A 22,854-nucleotide genomic window follows, 5' to 3' on the forward strand; every position below is an offset into this window, starting at 1 on the left:
GTTACTCAGATCATTAATCACCAAAACCTTAGGTTTGTTAAAACTAACCCTGACAAGCCTCTATAAAGCCAAAGGCCTTCGAAGATTGGATGTCTGGGATCTTAAATTTATGGTCCTTCAAGGACATTGGAGTAACCAGAAAATGCAGAGGACTTAAGGCCTGGAAAGATGGAGAAAATGATAAAAGGATTATAGAAATCAATAACCAATAGAGGACAGCATGCTAATGAATGAAGAAAATATGTGACCTAGAACCAATGAACATTAATTTCTTTGTTTGCTTAAAATGTATAAATAAGTGAAAAAGTTTTGTGTGGACTACAAGGGTACCCTCGATCCTCCTGTCCAGATCATTGATAAAGAGTTTAAACACGTCCCAAAAGCCTGGTTTTTCTTCCCAGCTTTCCTGCCACGGACGAGCTGCTGCGGGGCGCTTGGGGCCGGGCTCGGCCCTTCACGCTGTGCACAGCCCCTGTCCCACAGCGGTTCGGGCAGGAACGGGGCGGGTTTGCCGTTTCCCCGCTGCTGGCTCCGCCGCTGCCCGGGCCAGGGCCGCTAGATGGCAACCGGCGACCGGCGCTGGCTGCGGGGCCGGAGCGGCCGCGTCCCCGGCGGGCTCCCCGAGCCTCCCCCGCCTCCCCCATCGCTTCCCGCCCCGTTCGCCGCCGGGGCAGTGCCCGGAGCGCCGCGCCTGGGCCGCTGCCAGGCTGCGGGGGGCAGGCAGTCACGAGTGGCCCGGGCGGAGCAGCAACCCGAGCCGGGCTGTGCAGCCATAAACAGGCGCTGCTGCCGCAGCGGGCGCCTCGCTGTTGTGGGTACACACAGGGACACGCAGCCAGGCCCTTCCTCCCCCGGGACAAGCCCTAGGCGTTGGGGCCGGCATCCCGGCCCGGGCCGGCCTTGGGGCATCCCCAGGGTGCTGGGCGAGGGTGGGCGAGGGGAGGAGGAGGGTTTGGTGCCCTTCCAGGTGGGTCGGCAGCCGGACAGCTGAGGGAATGGCTCTGAAATAGAGCTTCGGGGAAGAAATGAGTCACCCCGGGCTGGAAATAAACAGGGCAGCGGGCGCCCGAGCGGCTCCTGGTGCGGGTTTTTGTCGGGATGGCAGAATATCCCTTACCGAGACACCCCTCGGGTCTGAACCCGCGCCCCTTTTTGAGGGTAAAGCATCAGGGAAACGTCAAAAAAACGGAGAAGGCGGCAGTCGGACGTTCTCAATAATTTATCCCAAGCTCTATATACAAAGACAAGCTCTGGCAGAGGGTTGGGAAGGGAACCTGGCTCCCGGCAGGACTCTTGGCACGCTGGATCTCCCCCCTCAACACGCGCCAGCTAAAAATTGCCGGAGCTGGGACTCCCCTCTGGAATTTCTCTGGTGGGTGACGGGATGCGTTCAGCACAGGTCTGACCCCACTCTGGAGGGAGCCTTCCCATTCCCTACCCCACATCCCACCGCCTTCCCAAATCACCTATTTAGTTAGCAAGGGAGGGAAAGGAGAGGGGGGGAAAGGAGCCCCCCGACCCCTCAGATCTTGATCTCAGTCCGGAAGGTTTGCTGGACGTGCTCGGAGTGCTTGGCTGGCCGGCGCTGAGCCCGGATGGTCAACATCCCATTGTCCCCCAGCGAGGACGACACGGATGTGGGGTCCACGTCTTCGGGCAGCTGGCACTTGTGGGTGAAGGTGTTCATGACGGTGCCATCCGTGGCCAACTGGGAGAAAAAAATGGGTGAAAAAAGGCGATTTTGGGGTGCAAGTGGAACGGGGACTCATTATTCCCCATTATTAATTAATGGTGAATTAAACTCCACTGGGGTTGTGGCTGCAGCTGTTTGGGAATTGGGTGAGAGCTGGGCAGTCCCCACACCCCCAGTGAGGATTCTGGGGTCCCCCGCTTTGGGGGTGAGCAGGGAAGGGAAGGAGCACCCACCTTCTCGGCGTGCACCTCGATCTGGTTGTTGGAGGTGGTGACGATGATGTCCTCGGGCGCGAAGTCGCTGACGTCCACCGTGAACTGATAGGTGTTCCCCAGGGTCTTCACCACGCCCGTGTTACCGGGGCGAGCTGCTGGGCAGGGTTTGGGGGGGTCACAGCCACGGCTTGCCGAGGAGCCCCCCCAAACGCCTCCCGGGTGCGCCCCAAACTCACCTGGGAACCCCAAGGTCTCCCCGTGGGGCCGGACAAAGCTCCCGAAAAGCTCCATGGTGCCGGCGGGCGAGGGTTTCGCCTTCAGCCACCGCTTGTCCCCACCTGCGACCCCCAGCTCCCGCCGGGGGGAACAGCGGAACCCCCTTCCTCGTTCTCCTCCCGGCGAAGGCGACGCCGGATCGGTTATTTCGGGATATTTCGACTTGACGAGCTTTTTAAAGCCTCGTTAAGGCTCCCGGCCGCCTGCCAGACCTCTCGTAAAACCGGCTAAATTTAGGTCTTGCGCCGGAGACGGTGGAAATTTTTCCCCTCTCCGTTCCCCCCCCAGCTCAACGCCATGGAATGCGATGCCTATTATTAAAGAATAATCATGATAATTAATTAAAATACTTATTAAATCCTCCCCGCCGCGGGATGTACGTCGGGACTGGGAGCTGGAGGGTGGCGGAGGGGGGAGGAAACCCGGCTCGCTCCGGCCCGAGCGGGTCCGTCGGCTTCGTCAAGGTCGTTTTTAATGAGCTCGTTCGCAAACTCAGTCGGGCAGCGGAGGCCGAGGCGGGAGGACGGGTCAGGGGTGCTACAAGAAAGGGGGTGCGGTCCCTTGAAACCTCCCCGGGATGGAGCGCCCTGTCCCCGGGGGGCTGCGGGGGGAGAAGGAAGAGGAGGAGGAGGAGAGGGTGCTGGTGTCGGAGCACAGCTGGAGACCCTGCCCCACCGCCCGGAGAAGGGTCCGAGGTGAGACCCCCACCCGAAAAGGGGGATTCTGGGGGCGGGGGTTTTTGGGGGGTCAGCACCCTGTTTCCCCCCTGGCAGGGTGCTTGGAGTGGGTGAGGCGGCAGCTGTTCCGCGTCGGGGAGGATTGGTACTTCCTCTTCATTCTGGGGGTGCTCATGGCCACCATCAGCTTCACCATGGACATCATCATCAGCAGGCTCCACGCGGGTAAACGAGGGGCACCCCGGGGGTCCCACCGGCTTTTGGGGCCTCACCGAGTAGACAGGGGGGGTCTTTCGGGGGGTGCAGCTCCCCTCCTGACACCCCTCCTCCAGCCCACACGTGGCTGTACCGAGAGATCGGGGACATCGGGGTGCTCAAGTACCTCTCGTGGACCCTGTTCCCCACGGCACTGGCCGCCTTCTCCACCGGCTTCTCCCAGAGCATCACCCCACACTCCGGAGGTGAGCCGGCTGCACCCCGACCTCCCTGGCTCCCTAAAACGCCCCCTTGGTAATGGGGGACTCCTAAAATTTTGATCCTGCCCCCCACCCCACCCCCAGGCTCCGGCATCCCGGAGCTGAAGACCATCCTGATGGGTGTGGTGCTGGAGGACTACCTGGCCATCCAGAACTTCGGAGCCAAGGTGGTGGGGCTGACCTGCACCCTGACGTGCGGCAGCACCCTCTTCCTTGGCAAAGTGGTGAGGGAGCCCCTTCTGAACCCCAAAATCCCCGGCGGTTTCAGCTGGTGCTGGGGTGGGGGGGGCCGCTTAGCACTGTGTCCCCCCAGGGTCCCTATGTCCACCTCTCCGCCATGGCCGCAGCCTATCTGGGGAAGATGAGGACCACGGTCACGAGGGAATATGAGGTGGGGGTGCCACGGCCCAAAAAATGAATGGAGGGATTTGATTTTACCCCCAAAAAATTGGGGTTGTGCCTAACTCCCCCCACCTTACAGAACAAGTTCAAGCAGCACGAGATGCTGGTGGCAGCTCAAGCCGTCGGGGTGGCCACAGTCTTTGGCTCACCCATCAGCGGTGAGGACCCCCCTAATCCCACCCTGGGCACCCCTAAACCTCGCCCTGATCCCTTTCCCCGTTTTTCCAGGGGTGCTTTTCAGCATCGAGGTGATGTCCCCCCACTTTGCCGTGAGGGATTACTGGCGCGGCTTCTTCGCCGCCACCTGCGGCGCCTTCATGTTTCGGCTCCTGGCCGTGTTCAACAGCGAGCAAGGCAAGGCGGGGTGGGCAGGATGTGCTCCTTCTTCCCCTTTACCCTCCCCCGGGACATTTTTGGGGTGCTTACCCCCAAACCCACACCCTCATTCCTGTCCCCCCTCCCAGAAACCATTGCCGCTGTTTTTAAGAGTGACCTCAAGATTGATTTTCCCTTCGACTTCCTGGAGATCTTCTTTTTTCTGATTTTGGGGTACGGAGGGTCCGGTTTTGGGGTGCCGTCTGTGCTCTGTCTGTGCCCTACCTGCCCTCTCCTCACAGGACCATCTGTGGGACCGTGGCCTGTGCTTATCTCTTCTGCCAGCGCTGGATGATGGTGGCCGTCAAGAAGAACCGGCTGACGGCCAAGCTCTTGGCCACCGAGTCCGTACTGGGCATCCGTCCATCTGTCTGTCTGCACCCTGCACCCACTGTGTCCGTGTGTCCGTGCCGTGCAGGCTCTGCGTGTCCCTGTGTCCCCTCCATACACCCTGGCTGTCTGCGTGCCTCCCATGAAGCACCCTGGGTGTCCCTGTGTCCTTCCCCGTGCACCCTGGGTGTCCCTGTCTGCCCCCCCCGGCACCCTGTCCACCTGCTCTGAGTGTCCGTATGTCCACCCTGTGCACCCTGGCCATCCATGCATCCACCCCATGCACCCTGAGTGTCCCTGTGTCCCCTCCCTGCACCCCAAGTGTCCCCATATGCCCCCCATCCACCCTGTGCATCCATGTGTCCCCTCCACCAACCCTGGGTGCCCCGATGTCCCCTCATGCACCCTGCCCACTAACCCCATCCACCCCAGGTCCCTGGGTCGCCCCTGTCCGTCTGTCTGTTTGTCCCCACGCACCCAGCCCCTGTGTCCCCCTGCAGCAAACCCGTGTACACAGTGCTGATGGTGCTGCTCCTCGCCTCTGTCACCTTCCCGCCCGGGCTGGGGCAGTTCATGGCCTCCAGGGTGAGTGGGGGCACGTGGGGCTCCCTGGGGACCCCAAAACCTCCCAGCAGGGGCTCAGCGTGTCCACTTGTCCATCTGTCCAGCTCACCATGAAGGAATATCTCATCTCCCTCTTTGACAACCGCACGTGGGGCGTGCTGGCTGCCAATGCCTCGGGGGCGGCCCAGCCTGGGGGGCTCTGGCAGGAATGGGACCATCCCTCTGCCACCATCTACGGCACCTTGACCTTCTTCCTGCTCATGAAGGTAACCATGGCTCCCCAGTCTCTGGGTGTGTCCCCCAACACGGTGTCCCCATGGGCTGACCCCCACCCCCCTCTGTCCCCCCAGTTCTGGATGCTGATCCTGGCCACCACCCTACCCCTGCCAGCCGGGTACTTCATGCCCATCTTCATCTATGGTGAGTCGGGGGCTGGGGGGACATGGTGGGGACAGTCTGGCTGAGGGGGAACATGGGAGGGACAGCCAGGCCAAGGGGGGACATGGGAGGGACAGCCAGGCTGGAGGGGACAGCCAGGCCAAGGGGGGACATGGGAGGGACAGCCAGGCTGGAGGGGACAGCCAGGCTGGGGGGGACATAGGAGGGACAGCCAGCCCGGGAGAGGGGTGCAGGGGGTTCATTCAGCCTCTGGAGTGGGATACTGGGGGTGTACCCAGCCCTGGAGAGGGGGAGTACATCCAGCTCTGGAACATCTGCAGGAGGGTGATCACCTCTACCTCCACCATTCTGGGGGGGCTCCGGGGGTCTCCCCACCTTCCCTCCTCCCCCAATTTTAGGAGCAGCCATCGGGCGCCTGATGGGGGAGGTGGTGGCCCTGCTCTTCCCACGGGGGCTCCATTCAGAGGGACCCCCACGGCCCATTATTCCTGCTGGCTACGCTCTGGCTGGTGAGTCTGGGGGTGGGGGACACCCCCACGGGCAGGGGGACACCCCCGGGTGGGGGACACCCCCACGGGCAGGGGGACACCCATCCCCATCCCCTGACGCCCCTCCCCGGCAGGCGCAGCCGCGTTCGCGGGCTCGGTGACCCACGCGGTGTCCACGGCCCTGCTGGTGTGCGAGGCCACCGGGCACCTGAGCCACCTCCTGCCCACTGTGCTGGCCGTGCTGGTGGCCAACGCCATCAGCCAGAAGAACCAACCATCCTTCTATGACGCTGGCATCATCGTCAAGAAGCTGCCCTACCTGCCCCCCATCCGCAGCCGGCACATCGCGTAAGCCCCCGCCCCAAACCCCACGTTTTGGGGGTGTTCTCCAGGAAACGATGGAAATTTGGGGCTTTTGTGCTCGCCAGCTCCTACCGAGTGATGGTGGAGGAGTTCATGGAGCGCCGGGTGGTGGCCTTGGCCAAGGGGGACGGTTTCCAGGAGGTGCTGGTGGCCTTGGACGCTTCTGCTGATACCGAGTACCCCGTGGTGGAGAGCACAGGTGGGATGTGGGACCTGGGGGGTCACTGTCACCATGGGGGATGGCCAGTGAGTCCCTGGCCCTGGGGTGGCCCTTCTGTGTCTCCTCATGCTGTCCCCATGGTGTCCCCCCAGTGCCCACTTGATATTCCCACACCATCTCCATGCCTTGCCCACGCTGTCCCTATGGGGTGTTCCCGCAGTGTCCCCATACTGCTCTTAGGGTGTCCTTTGATATTCCCAGGCTGTCCTGCTCCCATGGTGTCCACATGTTGTGCCCTCAATATTGCCAGAGGGCCACCTCAGTATTCCCATACTGTCCCCATGCCATTCCCAGACCATCCCCATGGTGTCCCCATGCCATTCCCATACCATCGCAAAGGTGTCCCCATGCCATTCCCAGACCATCCCCGTGGTGTCCCCATGTCATTCCCAGATCCTCCCCGTGGTGTCCCTGTACTGTGTCTATGCTGTCCCCATCCCATTCGGTGTCCCCATGCTGTTCCCTCAATATTCCCATTCTGTTTCCATGGTGTCCCTGGGGGGTGTCCCCTCGATCTTGCCATACTGTCCCCATACTGTCCTCATACCATCACTCTGCTGTCCCCATGGGATGTCCCCTAGGTGTCCCCAGTACCTCCCCTGTTATTCCCACTGTCCCCATGCTGTCCCCTCTCTCCAGGGTCCCTCACTCTGGTGGGCACCGTCAGCAGGTCCCAGCTGGTCACCTTCCTCCAGAGCCACAAGCACCCTCAGGCCCCCCAAGGGGAGAAGGTAAATGGGATGGGGGCACCCTACCACACCCAAAAAGCTGCTTTTCCACCCCAAAATTAACGTGTCACCTTCCACAAGCTGGCCAACGTGGGGACACTCGGGGACGACTGCGCCATCGAGCCCATCATGCTCCAGTTCTCCCCGTGGACCTCCCTGCACCAGGTCTGGGGGCGTGAAACGTGTCCTGGGAGCCCCCCCAGGTCTGTGTCACACTGAGGGGACACGGTGAGGGGGCATGTCCCCACGTGTCCCTGTTGTCCTTTTCCCAGGCCTATCACCTCTTCCAGCTGCTGAAGCTGCAGCGAGTCTTTGTCACCCGCTCTGGGGAGCTGGTGGGAGCCGTGAGCAGGGCAGAGGTGAAAAAGGGGAAAAGGGGGGAAAAGGGGAAAAAGGGGAAAAAAGGGGGGAAAAGGGGGGAAAAGGGGGCAGGAAAGGGAAGAGAAAATGGGGGTAATGAGGGGAGAAGGGGGTGAAAGGAGAAGGGAAAGTGGGGGGAGAGCCCCTGTCCCACCACCTCTGTCCCCTTCCAGCTGCGGAGAGCAATCGAGGACCTCGCCAACCCCAAGTGATGACGCTTTGGGACCACAGGGGACTCCTCCCCACGGACGTCCCCCATGAAAAGAGGGGGAGTCCTGACCCCCCCAGCAGTGTGGGGGGTCTGGGCTGGGGGCATCGGTTCTCTGGCAGAGCGTGTTGTGCATTAAACCATCGACCCATCAGTGCTTCCTCCCTCTCCTCCTCCTCCTCTTTCTCCAGCCCTGCTGGTTTCTTCTGGGGAGGGTCACCCCCTCCCAAACCCAACAACAACCCTTAAAACCGCCCAAATCACCCCAAAACTGCCCAGGACATGCACTGAAGTGCCCCCCTTCTAAAATTATCAGCACATAATTATCCTCATTTTAATCACTGCAATTAATCAGGGGGTGGGTGTTTAGTGACCCCGAAATCCGCGGGGAGTAGGGGGCCGAGTCCCCCCAGCTCTTCGGTGTCCCTGGACGGGGGCGCAGCGGGTTTGGGCGGCGCATCGGGCTCTAACGAAGCCGTAATTAAGCCTGGGGGGTTAATTAGGCGCGGCGGGGCAGGTTGGGCAGGGCGGGCATGCCCGGGCCCGGAGCAGGACGGGTGAAGCGGGGTCAGCGCCAGGGAGACACCCCAAAAGTGGGGCAGGAGCTGGGCTGGGCTCCGGGCTGGGCGCTGGGAGCGGGGCTGGGCGGCGGCACCCACGGGAGGAGCGAGGGGAGCGGGGCAGGGTCCGCAGCCCCCGATCGCCCGGGGTGGCTGGCTGGGTGGGCGGTCAGCGAGCAGCACCCCCAGCCCTGCCCGTCCCTCCAGAAGCCCCGCTGTCACCGTGCCTCAGTTTCCCCGTGGCGTCCCCAGCCCGTGGGCTCCTTGCCCGGCCCCGCCCTGGCACACAGGCGACCGGGGGCTGCCAGGCCCGGCCCGGGGTGTCCCCCCCGATCCGGCCGAGCCCTGGGTGTCCCCCCGATCCGACACAGCCCGGGGTATCCCCCCGATCCGCCCTCCCGGGGTGTCCCCCCGGATCCGACCCCTCCAGGGGTGTCCCCCCGGATCCGACCCAGCCCGGGGTGTCCCCCCCGGATCCGACCCCTCCGGGGTGTCCCCCCCGATCCGACTCCTCCCGGGGTGTCCCCCCCGATCCGCCCCTCCCGGGAGCCCCGGCCTTGGAGCCGCGCTCGAGCCCGGCGGACGCGTGACACCCCCAGGCCGAAATGCCCCAAAAGGGGTGAAAATCCCCCAAAGCCGCGGCTGTCGCAGCGCGATGTTGGCCCGCCCTCGCCCCCCAGCCGGCCCTTATTATGGTTTGGGGCAGAAGAAAAGGTCCAAGCCTTGTTCCGGCGTTTTCCCACCCCGTCATTTGCAGGCTCCGGGCAGCCGGGCTCTGGCTTCGGGGGAGCGGCGGGCGATGAAAAGGCCAAATTCCTCCTGGGTTTTGCTGGGGAAAGGGGCCCCGGCTGGGAAACGCTCCAGGAGCCGTGTGAAACCCCTTAAAACCCCTGATAACCCCCTAAAAACTGTAAGCCCCTTTAAAAACTCTCTTTAACTCACTTAAACTCCCTTAAAAAATCCTCTTTAACCCATTTAAACCGCCACTAAAACCCCTAAACCCCCTCACTTTAAAAGCCCCCTTAACCCCCCAAAAAAATCCCTAAATAAAACCCTTAAAAAACATTAAGCCTCCCTAAAAAATAACTTAAAACCCCTTTAAAGCCCCTAACCCCCCTTTCAAACCCTGATAATTCCTTAAAAAACCTTAAAATGCCTAAAACCCCCCAAAACTTTAAACCTTCTCAACTCCCCCTTAATGCCCCCCAAAACCTTTAAAAATCCTTAAAACACCTTAAAAATCCCTTTAAAACCCTCTTACAATCCTTTAAATGCTCTTAAAACCCCTAAAATCTAGGGGAAATCCCCTCTCTTTGCCCCCCAAATTCCCTCTGTGAGTCTCTGTGAGCCAGTGGGAAAACACAATATTCTAGAAAACCAAAAAGCACATATTTTTATTCAAAACCCCACAAAAATCCCCATAAATCCATGAAAAAAGGGGGGGAAAAAAAGCATCAGAGCTGAGGTTTTTTTATTTCCCCCTTTTTATCTCTCCCAAACCTGACACGACCTTTAATTCCTCACAATAAATATACAAAAATAGAATAAATTAGGTTAAAAAATACAAGGCAACACTGGCAGATCAGCGATAAAGGACAAAAAAACCACCCAAAAACCCGGTGGGAGAGGAATAAATAGGGAGAAAAAAGCAAAAATAAATCAGTTTTGGGACTGAGCCCTTTTTTTCTTGAAATGTGGGGGAAAAATAAGAAGAAAAATCCCTCCCCCAGTTCCAAACAAGCTTGAAATTTCATTTTTTTAGGGGGGAGGGAAGGGGCAGCACCCGTTTCATCCCCAAGCACGGGGACAATATCAATAACACTATAAAAAAACCCTTAATAATTACAGAAATAATAAATAAACCCCTCGGGGAGGAGGGGGGGTTCACGTGGCGTTCCGGGGGTTTGGGCTCAGCCCGGGGCCCCCCCGGCCCCCGCCTGCTCCTGCAGCCCCAGCAGGCTGTAGGCGATGCGCTTCTGGTGGCCCGGCAGCCGCACCCCGATCCGCTTGATGTCCCTGGAAAGGGGAGCACGGGAACATGGAGTCAGGAGCGGGGCAGGGGGGGCTGCAGGCACCACGGCCACGGCCGGGCCTGGGGGAGCCAGGAGCAGCGTCCTCGGGGGGGGTGGATGGGGGTGGACACGGCTCATCCCAAGGAATGGATGGATGGATGGACACGGCTCATCCGAGGGATGGATGGATGGACACGGCTCATCCCGAGGGATGGATGGATACGGCTCATCCTGAGGGATGGATGGATGGACACGGCTCATCCCGAGGGATGGATGGATACGGCTCATCCTGAGGGATGGGTGGATGGACACGGCTCATCCCGAGGGATGGATGGATGGATGGACACGGCTCATCCCAAGGGATGGATGGATGGATGGACACGGCTCATCCCAAGGGATGGATGGATGGATGGACACGGCTCATCCGAGGGATGGATGGATGGATGGACATGGCTCATCCCAAGGGAGGGATGGATGGACACGGCTCATCCCAAGGGAGGGATGGATGGACACGGCTCATCCGAGGGATGGATGGATGGATGGGCACTGCTCATCCCAAGGGATGGATGGATGGATGGGCACTGCTCATCCCAAGGGATGGATGGATGGACACGGCTCATCCCAAGGGATGGATGGATGGACACGGCTCATCCGAGGGATGGATGGATGGATACGGCTCATCCCGAGGGATGGATGGATGGACACGGCTCATCCCGAGGGATGGATGGATGGATGGACATGGCTCATCCCAAGGGATGGATGGATAGGGCTCATCCCGAGGGATGGATAGATGGACATAGCTAACCCCAAGGGATGGATGGACATGGCTCATCCCGAGGAACGGATGGACATGGCTCATCCCGAGGAATGGACGGATAGATGGGCATGGCTCATCCCAAGGGAGGGACAGACTGACATGGCTCATCCCGGGGAATGGATGGATAGATGGGCATGGCTCATCCCGAGGAATGGACGGATAGATGGGCATGGCTCATCCCAAGGGAGGGACAGACTGACATGGCTCATCCCAAGGAATGGATGGACATGGCTCATCCCGAGGGAGGGACAGACTGACATGGCTCATCCCAAGGAATGGATGGACATGGCTCATCCCGAGGGACAGATGGACGGATACAGCTCATCCTGCCCTCTCCGGCCAAGGAACATCTAATTTTATCCCGTCCCTTGGGCCACCAAGGCCACGGAAGTGGTTTCCGTTCCCAGCACATCCCCGTCCCTCGGGATTGGGGGGGAGGGATCGGGACGGTGCGGGGACACATCCTAGGGACAGCAGGGGAGTGGGGTGGGGACAGTCTGGGAGTGCCACGGGGACAGCACGGGGACAGGGACTCACTCGCTGGTCATCTGCAGGACCTTCTCGATGGTGCTGTAGCCCGAGGCCATGAAGGTCTCGGTGTACTGCGGCATGCGGATGGACTCCAGCCACTCCGGGACCGAGCGGAACGGGACGCCCTCGGAGCCGCTGGTGCTGGGCAGCCGGATGGACACCCTGCGGAACAACGAGGCAGAAATAGAAAGATGCAAAAAAAGTGGAGCAGGAATGCAAGGCTGGAAAAGCGATGTGAAAACAGAAGGGTGTGAACACGATGCAGAAAGGAAACAATGCAAAAAATTATGCAGGAATGGAGAGGTGTAAAAAAAAAATGTGAAAATGGAAGGTGCAAAAAACACTGAAAATGGGAAGGTGCAAAAAATGATGCAGAAAGGCGAGGACACGAAAATATTGCAGAAATTAAACAGTGCAAAAAATGATGCAGGAAGGGAAAGGTGCAAAAATGGTGCAGGAATGAAAGGGTGGCAAATAGAGATGCAAAAGTGGAAGGATGGAAAAATGACACGAGTTGAAAAGATGTAAAAAATAATGTGAAAATGGAAAGATGAGAAATTCTGCGGAAATGGAAAGGGGAAATAATGCCAAAACCTGAAATGATTCAAAAACACCACAGAAATGAAATGATGTGAAAAATGATGTGAAAGTGGAAGGTTAAAACAATGATGCAGAAATGGAAGGATGCGAAAAATTATATGAAAATGGAAGGATGGAAAAATAATGTAGAAATGGGAAGATGACAAAAAATGAATGCAGAAATGAGATGATGAAATTGTGATGCAGAAAGTGGAAATGTGAAAATGGGGAAATACCAAAAGATGATGCAGAAATGGAGATGCCAGAAGCAACGAGGGACTGCAGAGATGCAAAACCCAACCCAAAACAGCACCATGAGAGTGCAAAAAATGATGAACAAAATGAGAAGATTAAAACAAAATTATGCAAAAAAAATGATAGAAAACACAAAAATGTGCAACAATCAGAGAATCCCAGACTGGTTTGGCTGGGAGGGACCTTAAAGCAAGCCCACCCCATTCCACCCCTGCCATGGGCAGGGACACTTTCTACTATCCCAGGAGTTTCCAAGCCCGGTCCAACCTGGCCTTGGACACTGCCAGGGATCCCGAGGCAATCACAGCTGCTCTGGGCAACTGCTCCCCTCCCTCTTCTTGCCCCCCACCCCATCCTGGCACTCGCTGCACTCACCGAGGGTCGAAATCTGCCAGTGCCTTGAGGGACTCGGGGGCGCGGATGAGTTTGTCGAGGATGCTGACGATGTCAGGGAATTTGGGGCGCCGGCAGCGCTCCTGCTGCCAGCACTGCATCATCAGCTGGTAGATGGCCGAGGGACAGTCCAGCGGCGCGGGGAGGCGGAAGCCCTCGTTGATGGCCTTCATCACCTACGAGGAGGACGAGGAGGGTCAGGGATGGTCCCCCAAAAAAAGGCGTTCATTCACAGAATCCCAGAATGGTTTGGGTTGGAAGGACTTTAAAGCTCATCTCATTGCAGCCCCTGCCCTGGGCAGGGACACCTTCCACCGCCCCAGGCTGATCCCAGCCTTGGCCCACCTGGCCTTGAATGTCTCCCAAAATGCTGGTGGTGGTGGTGGAGGGTGAGCACTCACCTCGTGGTTGGAGAGCTCCCAGTAGGGCCGCTCGCCGTAGGACATCACCTCCCACATGACGATGCCGTAGCTCCAGACGTCGCTGGCAGAGGTGAACTTGCGGTAGGAGATGGCTTCGGGTGCTGTCCAACGGATCGGGATCTTCCCACCCTACAGCAACATTGGGGTCAACCCTGCACCCCCAAAAAACCACCTCACCTTGTTCAAACACCCCAACATGGCCACCGTGATTGACTATCATCCACCTTGTTCAACCACCCCACCATGACCACCATGACGGACAATCACCCACCTTGGACAACTGCCCCAACATGACCAACCACCCCCTCACCTTGGCCAGCCACCCTTCCATGGCCAGCCAGCCCCCCCTCCCTGGCCACCGCCCTGCTGCAGTGACACTCACACTGGTGGTGTAGGTGGCTTCAGGGTCATCTTCCAGCACCCTCGAGAGCCCGAAATCGGACACTTTGCACACCAGATTGCTGTTCACCAGGATGTTCCTGGCAGCCAGGTCCCGATGGACGTAATTCATGTTGGCCAAGTACTTCATGCCGGCGGCGATGCCCCTCAACATCCCCACCAGCTGGATGATGCCAAATTCGCCTTCTTTCTCCTGGGAAAAGGGGAGAATCCAGCCTGGAATCCACCTGTTGTCCCCCCTCCTTTGGTGGGTGTTGGAGGCTCCACCACCTCGTGGCTGCTGCCATCGCGTGTCACCTACCCTCAGGAATTTATCCAGCGCCCCGTTCTCCATGTACTCCGTGATGATCATGAAGGGCTTGTCTGTACAAAAGAAAGACTCCAGAATAGGTAAAAACACCAAAAAATATCCCTCCAAGCCCCAAAAAAGTCACTCCCCTAACTCCCACAAACCCTCCCAAAATCCTTAAACCCCCAAATGCCCAATACCTCTCAAAAAAACCCAACCCCCCAAAAATGACAAAAAACCTCAACCACCCCCAAAAACCCAAACCCTCCCAATTCCCCCAAAACCCCAGACCCCCAACTCCCCAAAAAGTCACCTCTGTTAAACATTACCAAAACAACAAAAAAATTTCAACCCCCTTACAGACTCCAAAAAACCATACAGCCAAAACCCCAAAATAACTCCCCCAACTCCTCCAAAAATCCTCTAAGCTCCCCATAAAACCTTCCAAATAAACCTGAATTCCCTCCCCAAAAAAATCCCAACCTCATCCCCCAAAAAGACCCAAGTCCCCCAAATTCCCCTTTGCGCCGTTGCTCAAAACACCCTGGGTTTTTTTGGGAGTGTTTTGCTGGGAGGTTGGGGTGGGTTTTTTGTGGGGACAGGACACAGAGGACACTCACACTTGGAGACAACGCCCTCGAGGCGGATGATGTTGTGGTGGCAGAACTGTCCCATGATGGTGGCCTCGCTCAGGAAGTCCACGCGCTGCTTCTCCGTGTACCCCACCTTCAACGTCTTGATGGCCACTGGCACCTCCTTCCTGCCGCGCTTCAGGGTGCCCTTGTACACCTCCCCAAATTCACCTGTTCCAAAAAACGTGGGGCACCCTTAGCCTCCCTGTCCCACCCTGATTTTGGGGTGTCTCTGGGGAGACAAAGCCACGCACCGGCGCCGATGACCTTCTGGCGGGTGATGAAGGATGGAGGGATCTCGGTGGTGAACTTGAGCATGGCTTGGTTGGGGTCTTCGTAAGTGTGGGGGTCAACGTAGGTCTTGAGGGGCTTCAGCTGGTCTGGAGGTGTCAAGGAGGGGGTCAGCACTCCTGTCACCCCCTGCCCATCCCTGTTGTCCCCACTGTCCCATGGCTCACCTGACTTGGAGAAGTAGACGTCCTCAGCGGATTGCCGCGGCCGTGACCTCCTCCTCCTGCGGAAAAGAAGCATTTTGTCTCAAAAGATCATCCCTCGCCCATACGTGGTGGTGGGACAATGACATTTTGGGGATTTTTTTGGGGGGGCTTTGTCCCCTTACCGCCGGAGGATGTAGAGGAGAGTGGCCAAGAGGACGACGACAAAGACGACGCCAGCGATGCTGCCAGCGATGACGGTGGTCGATGCCATGGCCTCGGAACCTGCGGGGACCATCCAGGTGAGCCCTGCACCCCCTGGAGCGCCCACCCCACACTCCTGACACCCCCCTGGAGAGCCCACCCCGCACTCCTGACACCCCCCTGGAGAGCCCACCCCGCACTCCTGACACCCCCCTGGAGCCCCCACCCTGCACTCCTGACACCCCCTGGAGCGCCCACCCCGCGCTCCTGACACCCCCTGGAGCCCCCACCCCGCGCTCCTGACACCCCCTGGAGCCCCCCCCCTGCACTCCTGACACCCCCTGGAGCCCCTCCTCACCCTCGGGCAGGGTCTCGAACTCGTGCTGGGGGCTGAAGGCCCCGTGGCCGTCGGCGGTGAGAGCCTGGACCCGAACCACGTAGGCGGTGCCTGGGGACAGTTTGGGCAGGGTGACAGAGGTGCCCTCGCAGCGCAGCACCGAGTAGCTGTTCTCATCCACCTGGGGACATGGCAGGGTGACATTAGGGTGACACGCAGGGAGGGGTGGCATAGGTGGGGCAAAGATGAGATGATGTGGGGGATGTGACATGGATGGGGCAGGGATGGAGGTGACATGGCTAGAGGGATGAACATGGGAGGGACACGGACGGAGGCAAGGATAGAGGTGACGTGGATGGGGAGGTGACAGGGATGGAGGGGTGACATGGATGAAGCAGGGATGGAGGTGACAGGGATGGGGGCAAGGATGGAGGTGACACGGATGGAGGTGTCAGGCTGTGTCACCTTCTTGCTGTAGGTGACCTCATACTTCCAGACCCGACTCTGCTGCCGCAGTGGCACCGTCCAGGACAGGACAAGGCTGGTGGCCGTCCGTCCATCCAGGCTCACTGATGTCACCCGGGGGGGCTCTGCCATGGGGACACAAAAGGATGTCACTGAGGTGTTCCCATGGGGGACAGGGACACCACAGAAGTGTCCCCTCCATGAAGGAAAGGTGTGGGAGCTGCTGTTGTCCCCTCACCCGTCTGGTTGACGCTGATGGTGGCGCTGGCCACGCTGCGCTGGTGGCTGGAGGGGGACACCCCGTTGCGGGCCTCCACGGTGAAGGTGTAGTTGACGTGTGGCTCCAGGTCGGTGACAGTGACCTCTGTCCCCGTGAGCCCCCGGGGAGGCTGTGAGAACCGGACCCCCCCGTCACAGGGACGGCACTCGCCGCTCTCGGGCCAGCACTGCTCGCAGGTGACGCTGTAGGTGACATCCTCGCGGCCACCAGGGTCGGCCGGGGGGGCCCAGCGCAGCTGCACCGTGGCCCCCAACCCCAGGGCTGTGACAGCCTGGGGGGGCGAGGGGGGACCTGCAGGGGACACAGGGCAGGGTCAGGGGACAGGGCGGTTCCGTGTCACCTCAGTGAGGTGACACCGCGGTGTTCCCCTCCGGAGGTGACTTACGGGTGCAGGGATGCTCCGGGGGGTCCTCAGGGGCCCGGAAAAATCCATCCTCACACGGGCAGGCGGCGGCGGCGGCCGGGGCGGGCAGAGTGTGGGGAGGACAGGGCTGGCAGCCCCCTGAGGACACTGTGGCCTTGAAGGTGCCAGGGGGACAAGCTGGGGGGGGACACACAAAGTGACACCAGTGAGATCCCAAATCTGCTCCCCATCCATGGGATCAGCACCTGGCAGGTGAGGGGGGAAGCACCCCCCAAGCACCCAGAGAGGAGTTATGGGGGGTTCACCTCATTTTGCAGCTTCTTTGTGATTGGGGAGCCCCCCAAAACCACCTCCCTCCTGGCTGAGCCCTGCTGCACTCACTGCATGAGTGACACTGCAGGGGAAAGATCCAGAATGGGGAATTTTGGGTCCAGCATCTCATTTCTCCAGCTCTAATGGGGAATTTTAGGGTATTTAATCTTATTTTGCAGCTGCTACTTTGTTGGGATCCTCCAAGCACACCCTTCATGTGTCTGAGCTCTCACTACATCATCACTACACTGGTGATGGCACATCATCACTACACTGGTGATGCTGAAAGATGAGGACCCAGAGCTGGGAATTTTGGAGCCAAAACCTCTTTTCTCCAACTCCAAATCAGGAATGTTTCAGGCATTTCACCTCATTTTTGCAGTCACTGCCCCACTCTTCTCCCAGCTGAACCCTTTCACACTCACTCCACTCAAGGCTGAGGAGCCAGGATTGGGAATTTTGGGGTCAATCCTCTTCCCTCCCATCCCACCCCAGGCACGCCCCAAGCTGGCCCATCCTCAGACACCCCCTCAGTTCAGCGCAGTCCATACCTTGGCAGGTGTCTCCCAGGCTCTGGAAGCCGGCCCGGCACAGGCACTCCCCGATGGGCACGAGCCACTCGCCGTCGGCGTTGCAGTGCAGGGCCGGCGCCTGCTCGGCCACCGCCTCGGCCACGCACGCGCCCCGCACCTCGGCCAAGGTCTGCGAGTCGGCGCCGGCCACGGTCTCCGGGAAGCGCGCCATGCCCCGCACCACGGCCGGGCAGCGCTTGTAGTAGACGCGCACGGAGAGCAGCGCCACGCAGGCGCCCAGGTCCTGGAAGGCCAGGTAGAAACCCTTCCTGCGGAGCGGCCCCACCGACCGCACCTCCACGTTGAGCTTCACGTTGCGGGCGGCGAAATCCTCCTGCACGGTGATCTCATCCGGAGCGATGGTGTCGATCTTCCTGAACTGCCGCTTCTGGAAGTTGGTGCCGTAATCCACGTCGGACTCGGCGTAGTAGAGGTTGAAGGTCTCCTTGCAGGAGCCGCCGCCGGCCGTGGGGAAGCTGTTGCAGTCGCGCACGGTGAACTGCAGCTCGATGAAGATGCGCTGGGCCACGCCGCGGTAGATCCAGTTGGTGCGGAGCCAGTTCTCCTGCTCGCCCTCCAGGACGTTGCACACGGAGTAGATGTAGATCAGGGAGTCGTTGAGGACGTTCTGCAGCTGATCCCACTGTCGCCAGAGACAGAAATGGGGCTATGGAGGGGAACTGAGGCACTGTCCCCACAGGTGGGTTTGTCCTCATCTTGTTCCCCCTGTTCCCATTCCCATGGAGGTGCCCAGACACATCCCAGAGGTCTCCAACCCCATGGGTGTCCCTGTCCCTATGCCCATGGAGATCCTCATGACCGTGGGATGTTCCAGTGGAGGTCCCTCCCTTACAGATGCTCCCGTCCCCATTCCCATGAACGCCCCCAGGCCCATCCCCACGGATGTCTCTATTCCCATGGAGGTCCCCATTCGCCACCCCCATGGATGCCCTCATCCCCATTCCTGTGAAGGTCCCCAAAGATGTCCTTGTCCCATTCCCATGGAGCTCGCCCATGGCTGTCCCCATTCCCCATGCTGGTGCTGGCCAGCACGGCCGGATGCCGGATCCATGGGTGCTCACCCCTTTTCCGTAGGGATGGGTGAGCCAGCCCAGCTCCCCATGTGCCTTGGCGAAGTCCAGCAGCACCACTGTGGGAGAGGAGAGAGGACAGGGACGTCAGCAGATGCCACCAGGACCTGCAGGTGCCACCAATACACCCCTCTTGTCCTTGGATGTCTGTCCCCCAGGACCCACGGATGTCCCCCATGGAAGTCCCCAGGATGTGCAAAAACTCCTGGGATCCACAGATGTTCCCAAAATTCTTGGATGTTCTGGGCACCCACAGGTATCCCTGGGACCTACAGATGCCCCACCAGGCCCCCTGCATGTCCTGGGCACTCACAGATATCCCTGGAACCCACAGATGCCAGGAGGTTCCACGGATGTCCTCAAGACCTCTGGATACCCCCAGGACCCACAGATCCACCCCATTTCCACAGACATCCCCAAGAGCCACGGATGTCCCCAGGACTTCCAAACAGTCCCAGGCCCCAGAGGTGTCCCCTGGACCCACGGATCCCCCCCGTTCCCGGCAGATTACGCTGGGAGAAGCCCCCCGGGGCCGCCCCCAGAGGCGGGGAAGCCGCGGGGCCCGGCGGGACCTGCCCCGGCACGCCGAGGGCGGCGGCCGGATCCAGCGCAGGGAGAGGAAGAGGAGGAAGAGGAGGCCGGAGAGGGAGCGGGGCCCCCCGGTGAATCACCCCCCAGGAATGTGCCCGGACGCCCGGGTTCAGCGGCGAGATGGGTCCGGCGGGACGGGGCAATTTCGGGACGGATGTGACCCCCGGCTGCCAAGGCTGAGCACGGACGGGCTCGCGGCGTGTCCCGGGAGGGCCCGGTCTGGGGGGGACCCCAAAACCTGCCTGGGGCGGCCCCGAACCTGCCTGGGGGGGGAGGCGGGTGGCTGCAGCGTCCCCCCCGCGCCGTGCCCGGGGTCAGGAAGGATGCCGGGGCGGATATCCCGGTTTTCCTGAGGCTGGAAATCCCCCCCGCGAGCCTCCGGAGAGCGGAAAGCTGCCGGAGCCAGAGCCGGAGCGGGCGGGGGTTCCCCGCCGGTGCCCGGGGATGGCTCTGCACAGTCCCGGGGCCGGGGGAGCAGCAGCGCCGGGAGCTCCTGGGACAGCGCCGGGGCCGCAGCCCCGTCCCGGGAGTCACCTGTACCCACCGCCACTGCCACCACCATCATCATCATCATCATCAAATTCCCCGTCGCCTTCGTCACCCGGCCACGGCCGCCCCCACCTCCAGTGCCACCGTGATGTGGCCACCAGCCCCATCACCACCCTCAGCGCCACCCCCGAGCCCCGGAGCGGCGCCCCGTCCCATCCCCAATCCCATGCCGGCTGCATCCTCGTCCCTGTCCCTGCCCTAACCCTGTCCCGATCCCAATCTTTGAATCCGAATTCCCTTCCATTCCCAAAGTGAACCCCAATCCCATCCCCTCAGCTCCCATTCCTGTCCCCGTCCAAATCCCATCCCTGCCTCAGCTTTAATGAGATCCCAATCCCAAAATGAATTCCATCCCCTCCCCATCCTCCTCCCAACCTCATCTCCTCCTCAATCTCAGTCTGAACCCCAATCATAATCTCAAAATTGATCCCATCCCAGTCCCAATCCTGCTCCATTCCCTCCACTTTAACCTCTTCCCCACCTCAGCTCACCCCAAATCCCACTGGATCTCCCCAAGAGGAACCAATCCTCCCAAAATCCCCAAATCCCACCACTTTCCCTTTCCCCCCACGCACTTTAAAAACCTCAAATCCCAGTATTCCCTCCTTGGAAACAGCATTTTGGGAGCACACCCCAAATCCCACAGCTGCCACAGGGTCACCCCCTCTGGTGTTCCCTCAGCACTTCCAAAAGTCCTCATTTTAGGGTTTTTTACCCCATTTTTAGTTTTCAGGAAGTATTTTCCATCCCAGCCTCTGATTTATTTGCATTTGGGGCTGGATTCTTCCACTTTACCCTCGAAAAGCGACGGATTAAAGCCGTCAGACTGAGTTTATAGAAACTCAATCCTAAAAACTTCCAGGTATACACGAAAAAGTGAATTTCCCCTTTTTCTTTTGCCCAACCCTGCCAAACTAAGCCCCAAAATCACTGGGGGAAGGGTTGTGAGGTGGAGGCCGACACGCTGCTTGTTTTTTCCCAGCAATTTTTTGGGATTTTCCTGACATTGTTTTCCAGCTCTCTGGCCGGATCCTACCCGACCCTGCACCACCCATGGGAAACGCTCCATTTTAAGGTGATTTTCCCCTTTTTGGGAGGTTAATTTTTTAATCCCCTCCACCTTCACCCCTGTGCCTGCCTCTTTTGGGGGCTCCCAGCAGGACCCGGCCCCGGCACATCGGTTGGACGCTCGGCATGGGAAAAGTTGCCCCAACTCTTGGGTTTTGCCTCATTTTAGCTTTTTTTCTCCCAACATAAATTTCTTTCTCCTCTATTCTATTTGTCCCCCCATTTTAGCTGCCCCCCCCCCCGGTATTTTTCCCCCCCATACACCTTTTTAACTGCCCCCCATTGCTTTAACTTTCGCCCTTTATTGAACTTTTCCCCTTTTAATTTAAACTTCTCCGCCCTCATTTCGACTTTTCCCCTGATTTTAACCTTCCCCCCCCCCCGCCAAACGCGCTCCGGCACCTGCGGATTGCCCACCGCACCCCAAACTGTGCGGGGGGAAGGGGGAACCCACATCACCCTTTACCCTCGGAGCGCTCCCCGACTCCTCAGCTCCCCCCAAACCACCCGAATTTACCCCAAAACCACCCCGCCCTTGGGGGTGCCCGCAATAAAGGAGTTTCGGGGTACTCCCCCCCCCCCCAAAAAAAAGTGGGGGACTCACCTTCCTCGGCGGCCAGGGGGCTGAGGGCGGTGAGGAGGAGGAGGGTGAGGCCCGGGGGGGTGCCCGCCATGGCGGGGCGGTTTTGGGGGTCCCGGGCGCGCCCCACGAGCGGCGGCCCCGCGGGGAGTGCGGGGGGAGTGGGGTGCGGGGCCGCGCGCCCGCTCCTGTTCATTCATGCCCCGCTGACGTCACCGGCCACGCCCGCTCTTAAAGGCGCAGCAGCCGCTCCCAGTACGCACCAGTACGGCGCTGGGAGGGCGCGCGCCCCAGGGTGGGACGCGGCCGGGTGGAGGGGAGGGGGCTGTGGGAACCCCCCCAGGGTGGGGCACGGCGCCGGAGGGGGTTCGGGGGTCCCGCAGCCCCGCGGGGACCCCCCCGGGCCCGGCCCCGAAGGGGTGAACGCGCCCCCCCTCCGCCCCCTCCCCTTTCATTCATGAATCGGCGTGGGAAGGGCGGGGGGGCGGCAGCCAATGGCTGCAGGGGGCGTGGCCACGCGGCTACTACCGGCCACGCCCCCCGCCCACCAGTTCGATACTGGGGGGTTTGGGGGGGACCGGTTTGGGGGGACAGCCCGGGCCCCTCGGGGCCCAGCGCCCCAAATCCTTAGCAACACCGTCCTCATGGACCCGCAGCACCCCAAATCCCACAGCACCCCAAATCCCATCACCACAGCACCCTAAATCCCACAGCACCCCAAATCCCACAGCACCCCAAATCCCATCATCCACAGCACCTAAATCCCACAGCACCCCAAATCCCATCACCACAGCACCCTAAATCCCACAGCACCCCAAATCCCACAGCACCCCAAATCCCATCACCACAGCACCCCAAATCCCACAGCACCCCAAATCCCATCACCACAGCACCCTAAATCCCACAGCACCCCAAATCCCACAGCACCCCAAATCCCATCATCCACAGCACCACAAATTCCACAGCACCCCAAATCCCATCACCACAGCACCCCAAATCCCACAGCACCCTAAATCCCACAGCACCCCAAACCCTGGATCATTCATTGCACCCCAAATCCCATAGGGCCCTAATCCCATCAATTCCAGCACCTCAAATCCCTCAGCAGCCCTGTCCCCATGATCCTGCAGCACCCCAAATCCTGCATCTTCCATAGCACCCCTAATCCCACAGCACCCCCAATCTCTGCAGCACTCACAGCACCCCAATCCCTTCACCTCTAGCACCACAAATCCCCCAGTACCCCAAAACAACTCAAATCCCACAGCACCCTAAATCCTGCCCCCCTGTTCCCATGATCCCTCTGCAGCCACATCCCCCGATACCCACAGAGCCCAGAATCCC

General features: G+C 59.9%; 3 protein-coding genes across 6 annotated transcripts; 1 reads left to right on the forward strand and 2 right to left on the reverse strand.

Annotated features, from left to right (window-relative positions):
* Nucleotides 1–1,204: 1,204 nt before the first annotated feature.
* HSPB7 (heat shock protein family B (small) member 7) lies at nucleotides 1,205–2,334 on the reverse strand. 2 transcript variants are annotated; one of them, XM_038160051.1, is made up of 3 exons: nucleotides 2,145–2,334; nucleotides 1,927–2,060; nucleotides 1,205–1,708 (listed from the first exon to the last, which is right to left on the reverse strand). In XM_038160051.1, the coding sequence occupies exons 1-3, from the start codon at nucleotides 2,197–2,199 to the stop codon at nucleotides 1,523–1,525; spliced, it is 375 nt and encodes a 124-aa protein (XP_038015979.1). In that variant the 5' UTR covers nucleotides 2,200–2,334; the 3' UTR covers nucleotides 1,205–1,522. The 2 variants fall into 2 exon arrangements, with proteins under 2 accessions (XP_038015979.1, XP_038015978.1); XM_038160050.1 differs by having other exon boundaries at nucleotides 1,927–2,063.
* Nucleotides 2,335–2,601: 267 nt separating this feature from the next.
* On the forward strand, nucleotides 2,602–7,935 carry CLCNKA (chloride voltage-gated channel Ka). 2 transcript variants are annotated; one of them, XM_038160048.1, is made up of 19 exons: nucleotides 2,602–2,879; nucleotides 2,958–3,086; nucleotides 3,194–3,322; nucleotides 3,422–3,561; nucleotides 3,651–3,728; nucleotides 3,819–3,897; nucleotides 3,968–4,093; nucleotides 4,204–4,288; nucleotides 4,357–4,458; nucleotides 4,945–5,029; nucleotides 5,113–5,274; nucleotides 5,359–5,428; nucleotides 5,806–5,916; nucleotides 6,030–6,243; nucleotides 6,324–6,457; nucleotides 7,118–7,209; nucleotides 7,288–7,371; nucleotides 7,479–7,565; nucleotides 7,740–7,935. In XM_038160048.1, exons 1-19 carry the CDS (start codon nucleotides 2,762–2,764, stop codon nucleotides 7,776–7,778), a joined length of 2,064 nt encoding a protein of 687 aa, XP_038015976.1. In that variant the 5' UTR covers nucleotides 2,602–2,761; the 3' UTR covers nucleotides 7,779–7,935. The 2 variants fall into 2 exon arrangements, with proteins under 2 accessions (XP_038015976.1, XP_038015977.1); XM_038160049.1 differs by lacking the exon at nucleotides 2,958–3,086.
* Nucleotides 7,936–9,788: 1,853 nt separating this feature from the next.
* On the reverse strand, nucleotides 9,789–22,174 carry EPHA2 (EPH receptor A2). 2 transcript variants are annotated; one of them, XM_038159985.1, is made up of 18 exons: nucleotides 21,200–22,174; nucleotides 20,983–21,156; nucleotides 18,714–18,781; nucleotides 17,611–18,274; nucleotides 16,769–16,924; nucleotides 16,342–16,674; nucleotides 16,104–16,228; nucleotides 15,660–15,819; nucleotides 15,283–15,382; nucleotides 15,122–15,177; nucleotides 14,918–15,043; nucleotides 14,652–14,834; nucleotides 14,044–14,105; nucleotides 13,726–13,935; nucleotides 13,323–13,472; nucleotides 12,904–13,097; nucleotides 11,701–11,856; nucleotides 9,789–10,350 (listed from the first exon to the last, which is right to left on the reverse strand). In XM_038159985.1, exons 1-18 carry the CDS (start codon nucleotides 21,384–21,386, stop codon nucleotides 10,245–10,247), a joined length of 3,210 nt encoding a protein of 1,069 aa, XP_038015913.1. In that variant the 5' UTR covers nucleotides 21,387–22,174; the 3' UTR covers nucleotides 9,789–10,244. The 2 variants fall into 2 exon arrangements, with proteins under 2 accessions (XP_038015913.1, XP_038015914.1); XM_038159986.1 differs by lacking the exon at nucleotides 20,983–21,156 and having other exon boundaries at nucleotides 21,535–22,174.
* Nucleotides 22,175–22,854: the final 680 nt, after the last annotated feature.

Source organism: Motacilla alba, chromosome 21 (assembly GCF_015832195.1).
Source record: "Motacilla alba alba isolate MOTALB_02 chromosome 21, Motacilla_alba_V1.0_pri, whole genome shotgun sequence".
NCBI lineage: Eukaryota > Metazoa > Chordata > Aves > Passeriformes > Motacillidae > Motacilla > Motacilla alba.

Coding starts and splice junctions, on each gene's coding strand:
- HSPB7 (XM_038160050.1), bottom strand. CDS start 2,199: ATGGAGCTTTTCGGGAGCTTTGTCCGGCCCCACGGGGAGACCTTGGGG. Junction 2,064..2,144: donor GGAGACCTTGGGGTTCCCAG/GTGAGTTTGGGG, acceptor AACCCTGCCCAG/CAGCTCGCCCCGGTAACACG. Junction 1,709..1,926: donor TCGAGGTGCACGCCGAGAAG/GTGGGTGCTCCT, acceptor TTTTTCTCCCAG/TTGGCCACGGATGGCACCGT.
- CLCNKA (XM_038160048.1), top strand. CDS start 2,762: ATGGAGCGCCCTGTCCCCGGGGGGCTGCGGGGGGAGAAGGAAGAGGAG. Junction 5,429..5,805: donor CATGCCCATCTTCATCTATG/GTGAGTCGGGGG, acceptor CCCCAATTTTAG/GAGCAGCCATCGGGCGCCTG. Junction 7,372..7,478: donor CGTGGACCTCCCTGCACCAG/GTCTGGGGGCGT, acceptor TCCTTTTCCCAG/GCCTATCACCTCTTCCAGCT.
- EPHA2 (XM_038159985.1), bottom strand. CDS start 21,386: ATGTGGGTTCCCCCTTCCCCCCGCACAGTTTGGGGTGCGGTGGGCAAT. Junction 15,178..15,282: donor CTCCTCTACATCCTCCGGCG/GTAAGGGGACAA, acceptor TCTTTTCCGCAG/GAGGAGGAGGTCACGGCCGC. Junction 14,106..14,651: donor CGAGGGCGTTGTCTCCAAGT/GTGAGTGTCCTC, acceptor TCTTTTGTACAG/ACAAGCCCTTCATGATCATC.